The sequence below is a fragment of the Pithys albifrons genome, chromosome 4, assembly GCF_047495875.1.
Source record: "Pithys albifrons albifrons isolate INPA30051 chromosome 4, PitAlb_v1, whole genome shotgun sequence".
Taxonomy (NCBI): Eukaryota; Metazoa; Chordata; class Aves; order Passeriformes; family Thamnophilidae; genus Pithys; species Pithys albifrons.
Genome location: NC_092461.1, coordinates 4,719,365 through 4,738,562, shown reverse-complemented (window position 1 = coordinate 4,738,562; position 19,198 = coordinate 4,719,365). Strand labels below are relative to the sequence as shown.

At 41.2% G+C, this 19,198-nt stretch overlaps 1 protein-coding gene across 2 annotated transcripts in view; it reads right to left on the bottom strand.

Moving 5' to 3' along the window:
* Positions 1 to 1,155: 1,155 nt before the first annotated feature.
* The window catches only part of NEDD9 (neural precursor cell expressed, developmentally down-regulated 9), a 99,522-nt gene continuing 81,479 nt past the window's right edge, over positions 1,156 to 19,198 (bottom strand). For both annotated transcript variants that reach the window (XM_071553260.1, XM_071553259.1), the window contains 5 exons: positions 8,408 to 8,509; positions 7,123 to 7,224; positions 5,467 to 6,690; positions 5,054 to 5,143; positions 1,156 to 3,765 (listed from right to left, as the gene is read on the bottom strand). In XM_071553260.1, coding sequence (XP_071409361.1) covers positions 3,256 to 3,765; positions 5,054 to 5,143; positions 5,467 to 6,690; positions 7,123 to 7,224; positions 8,408 to 8,509 — 2,028 coding nt within the window. In that variant the 3' untranslated portion in view covers positions 1,156 to 3,255. The remainder of the gene's footprint in view (positions 3,766 to 5,053; positions 5,144 to 5,466; positions 6,691 to 7,122; positions 7,225 to 8,407; positions 8,510 to 19,198) is intronic.

The window sequence follows — 19,198 nt, the reverse complement described above, 5'->3', positions numbered from 1 at the left end:
GCATGTTTCTAATTATTATGAAAGTAATTACTTAATGTCCAGAGTAAGGAGTCATGTGTACTCCACATTTGCCACTAATGTAAGGAAGACTGTATTTCCACGCTGGATGTAAGACAGTCACTTCTCACTGACTATCAACTTAGTTGCCAAACAGCAGCAGTTTCCTGGCAACAGCATGGAGACACTGGCTTAGAATGGAGAACAAAGAGGCTTTGGTTTCTATTCTGAACCATTTTGGTTGTCCAGTCTCTCCTTTGTTGTTGGTTGGTCTTTTTAAATTTAGCAGAGGAACAACACAGAGTACTCTGGGGAAGCAACCCTGCATCACAAGTGAGGACAGCACGAACCTCTTTGCATCTCAAGGCTTTCAATACTCTTACGCTTTCTGGCAGAAATGTCTTTCCTTGGCAGCTGAAAACTGGTGTAAAGCACAGAGCCAGTCCCAGGCTTTTTCTCTCCTCCTTGCACACCAGGGTGTTTGACAGGTGGTAGGACAGTGAAACATGGAAGTAACTTTTGGGAAAGACTCCATGATCCTTAAAGCCACCAGGTTGTGTTAGATGGAACCCACACCCACATATTCAACTTGGCATATCATAGAAGAGGGATGCTCTTACCACTGGGTCGGTGGGAAGGGGTGGCTGTACTGAGCAAAATTGCTTTTTCAGTTCCAGCATGGTTCGTGGCTTCTCCAGTAAGTGCTGGAGAGGGGGAGCAGGCCAGAATGGGTGGACAAGTCTCATCTGTGTCCTGCTACCCCATCTCACTGTGGGATGGTGGTCAGGGGAACTGTCCCACTCACCTGAAGGACCAGTGTCTGTGCTATGATGGGGTGGTTCAGGATGCTTTTAGGTAGCAGGAATAAACACAGGGAATGGGGCAGGACTGTGGCTAAGCATATTGGAGGCTTTGGCTGTATTTTGGACTCAATATCTCGAGTAGCTGGGTTGGTAAATGCTTCACCTGCTTCTTCTGGACAGGCAGAGAAACTGTCTGTCCCCTTCTCTTAAACCCTTAAGTTCTCACTTCATACTATAAGCACAGACCAGTGAAATGAGGGAAAGTGAATTTCTCATTTTAGAATAGCTTTGATAGTTTAGCCATCAGCAACATTTCTTTTTAATATGCTTAGAGGACTCTGAAAACAAGAAAAAATAAGACCAAGTTGGCTTTTATATGAAAAAGCTAGTAATTTTAATAATTTTAAAATTACTCTCTACAAGATAAACTGTAATACAGGATTACAATAAAGGTTCTCCTTTGGAAAGCACAAACTATCAACATAAACACTAAACTTTGAAACATATTTTCACTTTCTAAGAATACACAGTGGAAAAAAATGAGCAGGAACTCCAGAAGAATCCCAAACAACACTAGTACAAAACAGGTTCACAGGGATTGCTTTTTGGCAACTGGCTATGGGTTACAATGGCATGACTGCCCTTTTGGGATGTTCTACCAGGCCAAGCCTTGGAGCCCACTCTGAGCCAGCTGGGGCTGTGCTGGCTTCCACTGCTCTTCCAGGAACGTTTGCAAACTCTGGAAGTGACATAATAGCAAAGAGTGATCTTCACTCTAAGTCAATACTTAAGGCTGCAGCATTTCACATGCTGCTGAAATGGTTTTGCTACCCAAGATGACAAATCCCATTTCAATAAGGCACATGTTGGGCTACAAAATGGGAAAGGAGTTAGGCAGAAGTGCCTGTTTTCCAGGTGCTACTGATCTCATGACCATGTAGTTACCAGTGATCTGTACAGTGCTCAGAACACATTCATCTGGGAATACCTGGAATTATGTAAGGAGAGTAGTGTTTCTGCTTTAAAAAACACTGGAATCACCTGGAATTTACTTGAGGTATTGCTCACTTTGAAGCACAGCTTTTATGCTGAAGACCACAGGCAAATGGTGTTCTGTGACTTATTTTAGGGGATTCACAAAAGGCAACAAAGACCAATAAGCTGATACATGTTTTGGAGCAACCAGCATATGTGAAATTTCTAAAGGAGTCCACCACTCTGCTAACAATATACAAGGGTCTACACTGAAAATTATCAGCTGTGTACTTACTGACAGAATGGCCCCATTAAAAGAGGAGGTCACTTTTGGCAACAGGGTAGTGCAGAAAGGACCATCACCTATGCAACAGATTTCAGGGGGGAAAAAGCCCAGTAGCTGAATGGAAGTCAAATTTGCAATAGATGCAATTAATTCCCAGTAATATGTCCTAGAAAATTAAGTGCTATTTCTTCATTAAATGGTGTGTGTGCTATAGAGATGTTTAAATGTGTTATTTCAAATTAAGCTGTTTTCCTTCCATGCAAATTACTATCTGTATCTTAATCCCTCTGAAAGGGATTGGTATTTTAAAACATTGTTCATCTGCAGCCTCAAAGATGAGCCCAGTAAATTGTGGGATGCCCTCAGGATAACATTGGGTCCATAAACAATAAGCTTTCAAGCCTGACTGTTAAATTAAATTGCCAATGCAAGGACATACAAGGTAAACATGTATGAAATTACATTGCTGGGAATCCAATCACATTTTGAAATCCCATGTTGCACAGTTATTAGAAACAGTGAAATCTGAATGCCACAAGACAGTAACTATGTACAATTCTGCCTTCCTCCTTAGAAGGTTCTCTTTCTTACACAGCCTAAAAATGCTTTTCTCCCAAATGCTGTACACCTTGCTTGATATGTTGCTTCTTGCAATTGTGCATTTGTGTTGGTCAGAATTCGACCAAAAGTTTCACATAACAAACTAACATCAAGAGGAGTTAAAACTTCATGGAATTAACCTATAGGGAAGGAGTTCTATGAGAACCATTACACTTGCTTCATGGATTGCTACAAGCAGGTTTCACAATCAAGTCCATGTACCAGCATCAAGATGGAATGAAACAAGAAGAGTGCAGCATCCAGTTAACAAACAGACTGAGGAAACAGTCCCTATATACAAAAGATATGCACTGTTTACCTGACAGGTAATTCTTAAGGTGCTTAACTGATGTTTTAGGCCATGTAGCAACATATACATATATGCAGTGTATACAAATCTAAATGTATGTAAGAAACATGATACAGAGTCAAACAATATTCCCAGATCCCTGATTTAATTAGACTCTCTAATGCGTAAGAAAGTATTTAAAATATTTAATAAAAAATCTAAAAAAAGAAATAACATTACATAAAAATAGCTCCAGTTTGTTTGCTCTTGTGTTATGCTGCTCGTGGATTGGATTCTCCTGGGTTTCATAGGGATGCCATTTGGACCAGTGAGAGTTTGAACAACTGTGCGTGATGAGACAGCTCTGTCACTCGGTCCACCATCTTCTGCAGGGCTGCTGTGTTGGGGTAACTCAAGGCAGCTGCCTTGGTGGCCAGAACAACACTCTTCAGCAGTTCACACAACTGGTTGCTGGAGTTCATCACTTTGTTGCACATGTCCTGAGTTGTCATTTGCCTGGCGAGCGAGTCCCCAATGAACACAAGTTTGTGAGCGCTCAAAATGATAAATTTGCTGTGAGCCACGAAGATTCGGGGGGGCTGGGAGGAGTTGACACAGCTGAAAAAGGCATCAATGGCATTTAGGAGGGAGTTGAAGTGAGTCTCGCACTGGTCAGAGTAGAATAAAAGCAGGCGGCTGTCCTGGGAGGTGACAGTGCTGTTTGTGCTCTGGAGAGCTTGAGGTGGCTTCCACTTTGAGATGTCATTCTCTATTGGCTTTGTGATCTCTTGCTCCAGACGTTGAAACTGATTGATCTGAAAGGCAGAAAATATAAGCTCTCTTCAAAGAGTATTCTTGTAAGATGTTGTTATGTATTATAATTTCACCTTATGCCTTGGGACTCCCCCAGGTATCCTAGAGTGACCTTACATGAAATAAAAATTAGCACTAGGTTTTCTAGGATGAAGGGCTTTGAGTACCATAAATCCAAACACAAGGAGTTCAGAAGGAAAAACAACTAAAATACTTCGTTTACATAAAAAAAAGCCCAAACCAACCCCAAACCCTGAATTTACAGGCTGTTGCTCATTTGGAGTACTCTGAAATCACAAGTGAGAGAGATGGATCCAAGTGGCAGTGACTCCTACACAATCTTTAAAAAGCTGTCATCACTGTGGGGTTTTGAGATGAAAACCCTCTCACTCTCACCTCCTCACTGCCTGTACAATTTTCTGCCATATGATATGGAAACAACATATTGAAGAATTAATATAAGGGAAAAGTGACAGCCTTAATCTTATGTGACCTATGTTTTTAAGCATCTAAAGTGATGTTCAGCGTAGTATTTAAGTTAATGGTATTGATGTTCACTGAACAGATGTGCAGGCAGAATGTGTACTCAGTATGGTCCAGTGATTAAGGCAGTGGATTGCAGGTCAGAAAAGCCAAGTTCTCAGGCTGGCTTTGTGACTGCCCTGCTGTGAGACATCCCAGAGCTTGTTTCTCCTCTGTGGTCAACTTCTGGAATTTTTAAACTTTTTGCTTTTTATTATCTGTGTGTGCTGGGCCCCCCGCAATGGTGCACTGTGTAAAAAAGCAAGTTTCTTCATTTGAGATGACTGAAAATTGTTTTCAAGTGAAAGGCTTATTCCTGCTATAAGAAATGTTGTTCTAAACACTGAGACTTGCGGCTTTGCTTCCACTCAAATGCAAAGTGGCAACAGGGGAATGAACGGGGCAGGAGGCTGCTCTTCAGAATAGCTACTCTGCAGTAAATACTTAAAATTTCTTTGGTAAAAGCAATCAATGACACAGATGCACAGGGCCAGGAAGGTGTAGAAGTCCTGATGCTCACCATTTTCCATTTGGAGCATGACAATGCATGTCTTGTCCTTTGTGTTGGTAAATCCAGTAATATTGGAGCTTGACTGGCACAAACCCCACCTGGGACTGTCCAACTGTGTGTGCTGGTGCACATGCACAGCTTACATGACATCAGCCTTTGAACACTGCTAAGGGAAGGGCCCCTCCTGCTTTATTTGACCTCCTTATGTGTGAGGAACACTGCATTTCAGTGCAACTATAGCACCTGAGTGAACATACCTGATGGTGCTCTAGCTCCATTTTGCTCTGCTTGATGATATTTTCTTTTTCCAGCAGTTCCTTCTGTTGCCTTTCAAACTCTTCTTTCCCCTGTTTTACATAACATAAAACACTGTGTTACATCAAAACTGTTCCTGAGCTAAATCACAACAAGGTCAAATAACAGGCTGCTTTGTATTGGCTTTTTCACTGGTAGTGCACCATTAAGAGCACAGAAAATGAAAGGATGGTGAGGCAGAGCAAATGACTATCGTTACTATGTATGCAAGAGGAAGTAATCACCCTGGTGAAAAGTACTCTTGAATATGTATTAGTGTGACAACCAATTGCTGTTTCCCTGCTAGCAGTTTCTGCAAAAACCACAGACAACTCTTACACAGCCTTCTGCAGAACGAGGTGCTGGGTCTACCTACCTGCAGGTGAACATAATCGTAGTCATCCATCCAGCTCTTTTCTGAGCCATCACTGGTGATGGTGTAAGGGTGCTGACCTTTAGTCAGGAGCGGAGCAAGGGAACTGCAGTGGTTCGGTGCTTTGTCCCCGTGATGCTGCATCTGAGGGTTGTCATAGACACAGTCAGGAGCGTTCATTATATGCTCTGGTATGTTTTTGAACCGTGAGCTGCCCAGTGCCTGTTTGAAGAGCACCTCTGCATTGACACTGATCGTAGTGGTCAGTTGCTTGGCATCGTCTGGGACTGTCCTTGCCACCATAACAAACCGGTCCAGGTCATCACACTTGTTCTGCAGTCTGTTGACAGCCAGGACATTCAAAGACCAGTTGTACCTGCTCAGGTCATGACTGGTTTGTGTAAGGATCTGATAAGAGTCCTCCAGCCTTTGCACCTCCCTCCTCATTTTGTTAAGAAGGCTGAATTCAGACAGACAGGAAGCATTGGCTGCCGATCCTTTTGCAAACTGGAGGTACTCCAGCAATGACTGCTCTACCTTATCCACAGCAGTGTGAATTTCATTGATGTGTTTCTCCATATAGCCATAGGACCGCCAGTCTGGTGTAATGAAGGCTGTGAGGTTATTGACAGCTGTCTCCACCATCTGCTGAAGGCGATAAAGCCTCTCTATAGCAGTGTCTGGATCAAGGATTAGTCTTTTGTCCTGTGCAGTGGATGCTGAAAAAGAAGAGTCTTTTGATGTTGTTGAAGATGTGGACATATTACTTCTTGTGCTTCCTGTACTGGAGAAAGACAATCTATTCATCCCATCAGTCACATCCTGTAAGCCTCTGTTGTCTTGGAGCACTGGTGGTGGCACATCATACACACCTTCTCTTCCTTCTGCAATGAGACTTTCATTGAGTCCTGCCTGTTGTCCTGGAAATGCAATTCCCCTTGGCGTATCGTAAACGTCTTTTTCAGGTGCAATTTGCTGTCCAAGAAAATGGTTTTGATGGTTCACAGGGATGTCATAAACACTCTGCATCTGTGGCATTGCACCCGGCAATAACAGGCTCTCAGGGGAAAATCTATTAAGTTCTTTTCCAGTTGCTTTGGTGATGGCAGGAGGAATATCATATGTTCCTTCTGGTCTTATGCTGTGGCCCACTGGAGATGAAAAATTCTGCAAATTTTCCCTCAGGCCTGTGTCATCTTGGCACGCAGATGGAGGTGCAGCATAGATCTGAATCACAGAAAGCAAACCATGAAACCTTTGACTGGAAAAGCACATGGCTGTACCTTCCATATGGCCTATAAAATGAAGGGTGGAAGATCTGCTATTGACTTTCCAAGAGTCAGCTACTTATCTGAGTCTGACTCACTTTTAATATCTCACTTTTTATCGATTATCTTGATACAAATTTTCATAAGGAGCAAAATCCAAAGAGACAGCATGCTGCCACAGTTAGCGTAGGTCTAATTATCAACTCATAGTCCATAACCTTAATTTTGGGGCAGTGCTTCACTCGACCAGTTTTAATAATTTTAAAACCTAAGGAAATCCTTGAAGTGCTCAATCTCCTTTTCCTTCAGGATCATACATGGACTCTTGTTTAAACATGTCTTTGGTCAGACAAGAAAATACAGGATCTTGTAGAAACAGAGTAATACTTACCCCTTTGGTAGGTGGTATGTCATACACTCCTAAAGCTTTTACATCTCCCATGTGAACTGCAGGTGCAGGCCCCTTAACTGATGTGGGGGGAATATCATATACCTGAAGGAAGAATAAATTAGTTACAGAAACAAGTCACCTCAGGGAAAGCTCTGATCTCAGTTGAGTTTTCTTAGTTTCTGTGTTTCTTCTTGAACAGTCTGAACAGGATCGGAGCTCTTCAAGTTTGTTTCATATGGGAGAACTGTTTGGATTTGTCTGGTATTTTGGACAGTTGGGTGGAAATGCACTTTGCTAGATCTCCCTTGGGCATTTATGTGGACAGCAGGCTGGAGATACGAAGTCACAGCTGACTTTCATCCTGAGAGTTAAACCATGGTCAGTCTACTACGATACCTCTTGAAGTGAACAGGGGAGCACATGTGACCAGAAGTGACCACACCCTTACCGATAAGAGATTACAAGGGTTGAGAAATAAGCTTGGACTAGCACACCCTGAACTGTCTCAGACCAAGGCTGTCCCTGCTGGCATCACCTATCTGCTTTACTGGGTGCAGTGTGAGCTGTCTTTCTGGCAGACAGTACAGCTGTCAGGTATTTCAACCATCTGACTTGGTGGCTTGTCCTGCATTACAGTGGGTTCTGTGTGTGGTCTGAGGCCACTGTGGGAATGTCTCTCTGCCCAGACTTCCTAATGATTCCAGCCAATCAGTGCCAGGCTGTGTTAGGTACTATTAGACTTCAATGTTTTTCCCTCGAGCTGTTGCTCTGTCAGAAGGCTCTGGAGAGATGCAGGGTTGTTGAGTTAGAGGTCTTGCAAGCATCCCCTCTACACTGTGGTCCTGGGGACTGAATGCTAAAGGTGTTCCCCAGAACAAAGATGTGTTTCAGGTTCAGTGCCGTGGTGCAGTTGATATGTGGTGCAAACAACTCCCTGCATAGCAGCTGTTCATCTAGGCAGTAATTTTACCCTTACTGAGTGAATTACTGTCAACTATGCAACAACAAAGTACAGGGGAAAAAAAATTGTTCCCAGGCAGTGAGTTTATTCTCTTTAGATATACTCTTTGATCAAAACACAGAGAACAAATGGGACTTTTGCGTTTGGTGTGCTGCCAAATCTTAGTCAACATCAAATAAAACTTTGAAATACTTCTATGATCTGTGAATAAGCCACAGAATCTAATTAAAACATGTTTTCTCTCTGAAATGAACTTGCACTGCTTGTAAAATTCGGGTAGAAATTCATCACCCTTTGTGCCCTGTCAGCCCTATTGGTACTTACCCCTTGGAGAGGGCGAACAGGGGGGATATCATAGGCATCCTTTTGGTATTTGGAAGGGAGTTCATAAACATAACCTTGTCCTGACCTCACTGGAGTTATTACCTGTGGATAAAAGAAAAAGAAGAAACTTAACTCTCTGAGGATCTTGGCATGTTCTCTCTGTAACTGCACAGGGTATAAACAATCCAGTCCTATTACTGTTCACGCTTCGTGTGGCAATGTTAGAAACACCAGGCTACATACAATTCTGAGAGCTGAACACTGTAATATGACTGTTATGAGCTACAAATACACCATCTTTTCCTTCCTGACCAGTCCTGACATGACTGCTTGCTAGTGCTCTACAGTATTTTCCATTTGTCAAGCACAGATTCTCCAGCAGGTCTGAGAGCTCAGTCCCTTCTTCCCATTGAGCTCCCACCACCACAGACCACACAAGGAGATGGTTGCACTTGCTGAGATCAGGGCTATGTATATGGTGATCCTAACAGGTGTGAATGTCCTCACTTATTGTCAGGGGTTCAAAATACAGTGTTCTGGTTATAGGAGTCCTCCCCTTTACTTGTAGAAGTATTTCCCCCCTACTCTGGCAGGACTTCTTGTGTTACTATGCTCCATAGCAGAACATCCTGAAGAACTGAGGGTGTGCTGTGGCTTTGAAAATTCTTTGCATAGAACTTTCATAGAACATTCAACTTTCCAAAGCAGGACATTCAATTTTGCTGTGTCTGGGTTTTTTTCCATGTTAGTAGCTAAGAGATGGGAAGTGTTAAGCCATTATTCAACTATATAATGAAATAACAGCCTCTGAAAAACAAAAAAAAGCTTAGAATTTACATTTTTGGACATTTTGTAAACCATTAACTACCATAATGACTTCAAATAAAATCTTGTGAAAAAATAAATGCCTTATGTCTTGGACAGCATCTGCATGGCAGAATTTTGGTAAAGTGTGGTATAAAGAAATGTTACCTAACCCCAAAAAAGAGCTGGGTTTGTTGTAGAAATGCTGACAACTTAACTTCTGCTGGTGTTATTTAGCTCTAAGAAAAAAATATAAATACCGTAACCCAATGGCATAAAGTGGCAAATTACACAGGCTCGTACAAGTTGTGGCTTTGTACTCAGCTGGGGAAAATTTTGTACCAGAGCTACCTAACACTCTTTAGAAATGTATGCAAGACATGTAAGTGCCCAAATGCTCAGTCAAAAACCTCTAAGTTTCTGCTACAAGGAATCCCAGCATCATGGCCAGACTGGCTTGACTGAGGTCTTCAGGCAAAGTGCCTCATGTTAACCTGCTACCTCCTCTCTGCTATGGTAACAGCACAGGCTTTCCCTCTTTTCACCTGCTGCCCAGGTATTTCTGTGTAATCTCTATCCCTGTACCATGAAACAATCACTGAATCTTCTCCCTGAGGTGGCTGCCACACCAGCACACAGCACAGTCTGATTTAATGTGAATAACCCAAGACTGACTGCCTGTGCCTTAGGGGGAAGGAGGAACACTGACCCTGGCAGCAGGGGAAGACAGAGGGTTTGCAACTATTTTTCCTTGAATTAGTATCCAAAGACAGGAACTGGAAGTGATACATGATCTCCAGAGTGCTGGGTCAGTGAGAGAACTTCTGCTAAATTTGGTGTTTGGTTAATAGGGCTTACATACATAAGAGTTTTTTAAGAAGAATCTAAAAATGTACTGAATTTATGAGAGACTGTTCCTCTCCCATGGAGTCACCTATTGCATTGTAAAAGGTATCTACAGGCAAAACTTTTAATGATGTTCTTTCTGAAGTTACTGGAAGCTTCCCATAATGGGTCACTCCAGACACTATTCCTCCTAGGCCACTCTCATGTAATACTGGTATTATTTAAAATTGTAACATGTATCAGCATCACTTTTTCATGCTTTTTCTGCAGTGAGGGCTAATGAACAGACTAGTACAGTTTTCCATAGATATTTTGCATCTTTTTTTTCCCCAGCTGTGTGTTGCCAATCAAATGCTTTCAACCCAAGTCAAGAACAGAAGGATTTGGTTTCAAGTAATGTTTACTCAGAGGTTCTTTCCAGGGTCTCCAAAATTGCAGTCATGGAGTTGCTTCAGTAATGAGTCACTGGGTGTTCAAAAAGTGTTCCTCGTGGAGAACAGAGAGTGTAAAGTAAAAACTGAGAGCTGTTTCCTGGGTAGCCCATCTCCATGAGCCCTTCTGCTGCTGTGAATACTGTGGCATTAGGCTGCTTGCTAATATGCTGGGAAAACTGCTGGAGCAGCCCAGAAAGGACCAATGCACCCCTTGAGTTCAGCTCTGCTTCACCTACTGGTTGTTGCCCAGCCAGGCAAAGCAGGAGTCAGGTTGTGTCAGGCTCCAAAGAGACACATAGGTGGTCCCTCAGTCTGAAATTTTTATAACCCCTTGCTCTGCTGTGTTCTACTCTAAAAGCTGAACTCTATCCTAAATCCAGAGGAGGATTCATAGAATGGATTGGGTTGGAAAAGACCTCCGAGATCATCAAGTCCAATACTTGGTCCAACTCCAGTCCCTTTACCAGATCATGGCACTCAGTGCCACGGCCAAGCTCATTTTAAAAACCTCCAGGGATGATGAAATTTGACTCAATCTCCTTCAGGCATCAGATGTGTGGTGCATCTGACAGTGCTGCCCATGGAGGCAACAGATGGCACCTCTGCAGGAGCTTTAGGGCACCTCAGTTCTCAAAGGTTTGCACTGCCCTACCCATCCCATGACTAAACCCTTACAGATATAAGACATCACTGCTCTCTTCTTGCTCAGGGAATTAGTGCCCATGAGAAAAATCACAGGCCTCTAATGTAAAAAAAGGAAGCTGATCTGAGCAGGACAGGTTAATAAGCCATAGAAACACAGAAAGCTGGAAAGCATCTTTAAGATCATAAAGTCCTACCACAAACCTAACGCTGCCAAGTCCAACCCTAAGCTATGTCCTTAAGTACCACTTGCTTTTGTTGTCAAACATGGTTGTTGTAGGTAAACATTGCTTTTATAAAAAGAAGGCCTGGTTGCAAAGCAGATTATATCCTTGCCCTGTGGAGCCTGGAACATACATGGAAGAGAACCTGTTCTCATGCCCAGTCTTTGCAGAGAGATTCTCCCTCACTGTGCATACAGGAGGTCTATCCAGCTGCAGTTACTCTTGTAGCTCATCCTCCTATTTTTCAAAAAATGCTGACATACCAGATGCTGTATGAAAGGTTTACAGTACTACAAAGGCTGCTGGTTTTATTTACTGTGCTGTGATACAATTCTAAAAAAACTACACTAAAGCTAGACAGGATAGATGAAGGAAACCAGTTTTACTCAGTATTGCACTTTTTGTGCCATCTGTTTTAACACTTTGCACTCTCCCAGACCTGACCAACTTGAAGCAGTGGTCAAGCAGGGTCACTCCTTGATTTTGGTGGAAACAAACTCCTCCTCTGGGTGCTTCCAGCTGTCAGCAAAGGAAGTGAGAGGTTAAAACACAAAATACCTGATTCTGGGTATTTAAGAGTCCAGCCTGCTTACATGGGACTGGGCACAGAAGACCTGAGATGTCTGCAGGGCTGCTCTACCTAAGGTGGCATTTATTTTCCAAATAAAAATGCATCAGGGGTTTTTACATCCTCTCCTTTTTAGGCTTCTGAAAAAGCTATAGGAAAGGCACAAAGTATGACTTTAGGAAACCCAGTAAGAACCAAGTTTCTTGGTAACTTGTAAGACAACTTTTTTCTCCCAGTGACTCGGGTGTACTTTCCTGTGCAGAGGATTATTTTCCAGTAACAACATGTGAGTGATTTCATAACAAAATCCCTTGCAGGTGCTAATCTGGACTTTACTGAGTACAAGAATGTTTCCTGTTGCACCTCCACTGCTCTTTCCTTCCAACACTTTTCATTAAGCTAATCATGCCTCTGGACTGCTTGTTCCTCATCAGTTCAGAACAGAAGCAGCTTATCACCAAAGTGTATCTTGAGTAAAGATTTTCTAACAGTAATTAAAAGAATACCCACGCTATTTGACAAAGTTAAAATGGGGAGCATTTGTTCTTACTCTCATATCCCCAAGACAAGACCCCACATGGTATGTCAGAACATGTGGTTGCGTTGTTTCTTCTGTATGAGGAAGAGAGAAGTAGGTGGGCAGATGAAGTAAGAAAGGTACCAAACAGTCAGAAGTAACTTTTGATTTTGGAAATTCACCTATAAATATATTAAATGAACTTGCTGCTTCTGAATGGGATGCTCAGCCCCTTCAATGCATTGTTGAACCATTTTTTATGGTTTTGGTTTTGATGGCAGTTTACTTCTGAAGATGGACTTCAAAAGGAAGGTGACTGCAGAGGAAAAGTTCCCCTTTCCTTACTTTTAGAACAGAGGTAGCAGCCCAGTCTGATACTCAGGAATTGATTTTCTAACAAATGTCACTGAACTTCATACGTTATGAGGATTGTTTTTCCTTTTAGCTCTTCTCTTTTGAGAATGCCTGTGGTCATCCAAGTTTAAATAATCCTGCATTTCAAAGCAGCAATTTTCCTTGTTTACGTGTTAAAGGAAACAGATGGTGTTCCCACAAACTATTTAGCCCAACATTCCCAAAACATTGTTAACCACTTAATCCATGCAGAGCAACTAACAGGGAACAGGTTTGGCACTGGTGAAACATGTAATGAGCCTTTAAACTTTCAGTACTGCAAAACAAAGACAATTGAGCAGAAAGTTTGTTCTGTTCTTGCTAAGACCACGCTCTTCCAAAAGCAATTACTTGGGGTTTTTCCATACCAATGGCATGTTCCTAACCAAGAAAAAATGCTGAATGTGCATATACTTTATAAAACATCCAGTCCTGTGTTTCATTAAATCACTCTTCCTTAACTATAGGGGAAAACAAACCAACATTCTATTTCTTCCAGGACTAAAATGGATGTTATGCTGCAATAGAAAACATTCCCAACTAAGGCAACAACAAGACCATTCTCCTGCTTACAGCAGATACACAACACTGTAGTTTACATTGTTTAACAAGGACAAAGAGTAAATAAACTTACTGAAGCAAACAGAATTACTCTGAATTTATAGCAGTACCATGGAGGGCATAATTTGGCCTGTTCCCATGAACTGCAATGCCCGATAGGCAGAATGATGGGAAACAAGTCAAGTTTTACAGGAACTGAAAGCAAAGGTGTGTTGTACCTCTAACACTTTGCCCTACCCAAACCACAGGTGCAGAGGGGAGCTGAAAAAAGCTGCTTGCTATTTCCCAGTACGGTCTCTTAACCCCAAGAACCTATTGATGCCTGTTTCTATAAATTTAATATGAAACCCTTAATTACTGAAATTCTGTTCCTGAGCCCATTGAGAGGATATGTAACAGTTGCCTGGGCTCTCTTAGGCTTGTAAGGAGCATGAAACAGACAAAGAGAATATGGGGAAATTCTTATCAGAGAGAATTAAAGAGAAAAACCCCTATTTTCTTGAACTCCTAGCCTTTTGCAAGGCAGTGGCAGGAGCTGTTGAATGATGTAAGATCAGGCAGTGAACCACCTCTTGGTCCTTCTTTCTCTTTTGCACCACCTTCTTAGGAAGCCGCACGTGTCTCCTTAAATGTTTAGTTTTTTGGGTTTTGGTGTTTGTTTTTTTTTTTCCCCTGAAGAAACATTCTGTGGCTGAGTTGATCTGCAAAACCTTATGTTAAAAAGTACTGGGTATTTGAAAGAATCTGGCTAGGTGGCTAAAACTCTGTCCTTTTTACAGAAAGCACAGAGTGTTTCCACTCCTGTCTTTTGTAAGCTGCATCAAGATTTCCACTGAGTGATAATGAATTTCCTGACAGCAATAACTATTGTATCACTCCCTGTTGTCTGCTCTGAAAAAAAGAGCATACTTATTTATTATATACAATGACATACAGTATTTCCCTGCTATCAGTGAGTGAAGTTTGGAGTCTCACTGTGATATATGCTAAGGATATTTGCTGTAGTGAATGTCTGGGTTTGTAAGTTGCTATAGGTCTTAATTTATGAACTCATAATGCTTTAACTTAAATGATATATGAACACTGGGCTACTATAAAATGTTCTAGTATAGCATTGCCTGCCAAGACTTTACTGTTGGAGACCTTTGATCAAAGTTCACAAGCTGAAAGAGAGAAGAGGAAGCCTGTACAGGCATTTCTTCTAAAGCACTGGGCTTGTAGCTGCAACTACAAGTTGGTTTTAGTGCTATAGATCAAAATATTTCTGCAAGGCAAGACAGAATCGACATGAATTAGTTTCCTGGGCTGGGTGTGTTATCAGCTCTACTGTGAGGCAGAAGCAAATGCAGCAGCAACACTTATAGTGACACTTGTGCTCCTCTGTGAGTGGGTAAATTTTCTTAGAACATTCAGATGTGTGAAGATAAGAATATATGACAAATGTTACCCTGACACAGAACTGATTTATTTCTTGATGTTGCTTTCATCTTCAAAATACCTGCTTATTTTCTCCTCTACTTTTTGTCCACTTGTTGTCCAAGACCTTTACCTGTGAAGATACTGCTGTAACTGTACATGCTCTCAGTGCTAAAGCATCTCACTGATTCATGCTAAAAATCCTTAACTTTGCAGGCTCAGGCATTTAAACAGAAACTTTTAAATGTGGCTATGAAGTGCCTCATCAGTAGATGCCCAATCTTAAAAAAATGCCCCTGTGGTTTTGTAATGTAAATAACAACGAGCAAGGAAAATGAGTGTTTTACTTTTGAGATTGTCTTATTTCAACATGATTTATACAAGTTTTGGGGGTGAGAGTCTTGAAGATGTAGAGCAGAAGTTGCAAAATTATTTTAAAATAAGTGTGAAATCACAAGCTGGCCTTGATTCAAACCCTCAGCTGCTGGTGAAAAGGGTAGAGCTCACTGCTTTGCAATTAACCTAATCCTGATTTTTTTAACTTTTGATGTGACCTCTTCCATTAACAGGCACACAAGAGCAGGATCCTTACACTGGTTTTCAGTTTTGCATTTTTCCTGAAACTGAAATGTAGGTTTATTGTCTTTCCAAACAACTTTTTTTTTAATCTGTGAAGTTACAGAAATGGCCCAATAGTATAAAATGACAGGGCTGTATTAAGTGTGGTGGAATGGTACTGACTTGCATTAACTATAGCTTTGAATTATAGTGTTAATTTTTTGCCCATTGGAGTTCATGATTGCAAACTAAATCCCGACAAAAAGTCTCTCTCTCTCCAGACCTTACCCGAGCAAACAGTACAAAGGACAAAAAAGGCTCAACAATTTTGTCACTGACAAGATTTTACTGGATTTTTTTTTCTTTATTTTATGATGGTTTCGTGACCTGGTCCTGCTCTCTCTCACATCAACTCCAGGGCTTTCTGCCAGTTGTGTTATGAACAACATTTTTGCTTGCTTCAGTGGAACAGGCTTGAATTGCAAGGCTGACTGGGAAGGGGTATTTCCCAGCTTCTGGTAAGAGTCATTCTGGCTTCCAAAATGTGATTAAAGAGAGTCAAACCAACGTTTCTGAGAATGTCCCATTTTTGAGAGGAGAGGAAAGAAACAAGACAGGTAAACCATAACCAATACTATTACATTGTCAGTATTTTTAAGAGGAGTGTGAAAGAACATACTTGTCCAACACTCTTGCTAAGACTTTTACCAGTGTCATCCCCATGACAATTATTCATTTTTAGACAGAGTGACATCACCATTTTTGTGCACATTGGCCAACAGGGCTAAAGAGCTGACGTGTTACAGGGCTGGTGACAGAACAGATACAAACTCTGAAATAACATCTCTGGATGGATCTTACAGAGAAAGAAACCCCTCAAATTATTGTATGATAAGTTATAGTGGAGAAATATGTATATCTGCTAACCCATTCTCTGGAAACTGGTGATTAAATTTGTTTTATTAATGAAAAGCATGTGGCAAAACTCAGAATTCAGGTACCTTGCCCATGATAAAAAGCAGCATTTTGTTTTGGCCATCCCAGTCTGTCTGGTCTTCCCATTTTAAAAAGGTTGTCACATGAAGAACAATTTGGCCACCATGCACGTGTTTTCTATGCTGGAAACACTATGATTGTCTCTTCTCAAAGACAGAAGCTTAAATTTAGGGCAGGTTTGAAGTGGGACAGGAAAGAAAGGAAAAGGATGACAGTATGAGGTGCTGGGACTGGTAGCACAGAGAGCACCTTGTGAACAACATGAAATCCTAAAGGCTCACAAGCAATAAACCAGTTTGGTTCAGTCCAAACAACTAATTTTAATTCTTTTGAAGGGCTTCATCTTATTTTTGTTATCTCTTCCTTCCTATATTGAATGGAAAGTTGGGGGAGGGAAGCTTCATTTAGGAATTGTTTAATAGGGTATTTCCATGACTTCTTGTTTCCCTTCCTTTAAGGCATTTCTCAGAACAGGCTCTTCCCTGTCAACGATTTCAGTTTTTGTGAATCGGCATTTCCCAGAGGGTAAAACAATGTCTGAGATGAAGCACTGCCAAAGAGTTTCAATTCCACAAGAGTGTTCTCAGAGGTACCTTTGGGCAGAAACAATGGAAGTGCCCCTAAATCATCTAGGCTGGGAACCACGTTGTTCTGAGAGGCAGGCAAATAAAATCTTCCATCAGGAAGCAGCTCAATTTAATTTGATTTGTAGAGGTTCTCTGGCTCTATTTTTCTATGGGTTTCTCTGGGCAGATGTACAGCCAAGTGTTCTAGTAACTGGTGTTTAGATTGGCAAGTTTATGGAAGGTGTAGACACCTTCTAACAGATATAAATAAACTCCACCCTTAAATGTTTGTTGCAACTGTGTAATAATTATCCCAAACCTCGGTCATGACTGATTGTGCCTATGAAAAAGTTGTGATGGTAAGACCCAATGGGAATGTGTTACTGTCTTTTATGGATTAGGGATGATGGACTGTCTTATGGAAGGTTTCTGTCTCCCTAGAAATTTATCTACATTAATTTCACTTTGTTTCCATTCTGACAAATCTGTCTAGGGAGAAAGATTAGTTTAGATTTATCCTAAAAAAAAAAAAAGGAGATGCAATATTAGCACTGCTATTTAAAAAATTGAAACGTTTCACTCCAGACATGTGGAATGAAGATATTCTGATGCTAATTAGTCTTTCTCCAAATCAAAACATGTACAAAATCCAAGAATGCCTGCCAGGCCTTTAGATTTCACTACAACTGTGTTCTCTTTTGGTCAGCAAACTGTCTTCATCTACTCATTTCCTATCTCCAGAAACCACACTTCCCCCCTGTGATGAGATTCACTTTCTGAATAATCAGTTTTCCACTTGTGTGGAGATTTTTTTTTTCTAAAATGTTCTGCTGCTGTGCTTAGTTTTTAGTACTTAGAGAGAAATTTAGATTACCCAAATTTAGTGTTTGTTTCAGACACAGCCAAAGGCCCAGTTAAGATTTCTAACCACCAAGGGAAGAGTCCCTAAGCTTGCATTTCTTTTTTTATTATTTATTTCATTTTTAGTAGTAGTAGTAATTTTTTAGCAAAGGTTTGATTCTGTGCTTGTGCCTGTGCAGACAGATTTGTGTCCCTGGAGACCCTGGTTATTGGAGGAGACTGCAGGACTGGCCTTTTTTGTGATACTCCAAGGGGAAAATGCATGCCTGTGGTCTACAAATAGAACTGATTAAAAAGAGCCCCACACTCTGGGAGAAACGGGGAGTAATGTTGAGCTCATATGTTTGCTCAGCCTAATAAAATGCAGTCTTTTTCTTATAATACTTCTCCTCAAATCACATCAGTGACTAACTACTGCTTACTCTGACTTGGGGATGGGAGTTTCTTCACTCAGTGGTTTTCATGGAGACTCCTGAGAATAGTTTATCTGCACTGAATTTGATCAGTAAAAGGGCTGTTCTCCTATTAATGTCACATGGAAAGTTACAAGTGAAACTCCTGAGCCTAAGGAAAAGGCTGTTTGCTGTTTTAACCACTGAGTTTGCATTTAATTGGAGAGATTTTCATCCTTTAGAACACACTTTGTGAAACAGAGCCCTGAGTGTTGAGGTGTGTGTTGCCAGTCCTGCTGCACTCAGCAAACTTCCTGTGTGTTCAGCACTTCTTACACTGAACAAAACACATTTTGTTACGAAGGGACACAAATCCCCAAAGTAGAATTTGTAATGTGAAAGCAGAAAAAAAGAGGGACTTTATGATCACTGTTTGGGACATTTATGTAAACCTTATCACAGGAAACTGTGCTGTTTCAGACTTGAGGGTAAATGGGGACATTATTCTAACTTGGAATGTAAATACATTTTGCAGATGAACTGCAAAATATTAGATATGGCTCTGTTCTTTTTGATAACAAAATATATCTGCCACACAACTCTTTACTGTGCTTAATGTATGTCTCTTCTTACCTCATAAATGTGAAAATAGGCAAGAAAAAAAAGATAATAATGTAAAGGTGGGATTATTTCTGGAACAAACATTACATGCAGCCCTTTGTTTCTTCCCAGCTAAGACAGTACTTATTTAATTGGAAGGAAAAATACCATGACGTGGCTAACTGGCTCCTGCTACTGAAGCCTGGGTCAGAACTGTCAGGGTGGTGCTCCTGGTGGGGTGGTGCCTTCAGTTAATCAAAATGACTGTAATATAATAATAAAAATATAATAATATAAACCAGGGAACAAGGTCCATTCCCTTAGCCAAGGTCTACCCAAAACTCCTGCTAAAGGCAGTGACCTCTTGAAAAAGGCAGAGTTAGCAGGATGGCAGGGGGTGAAAGCCTGGATCT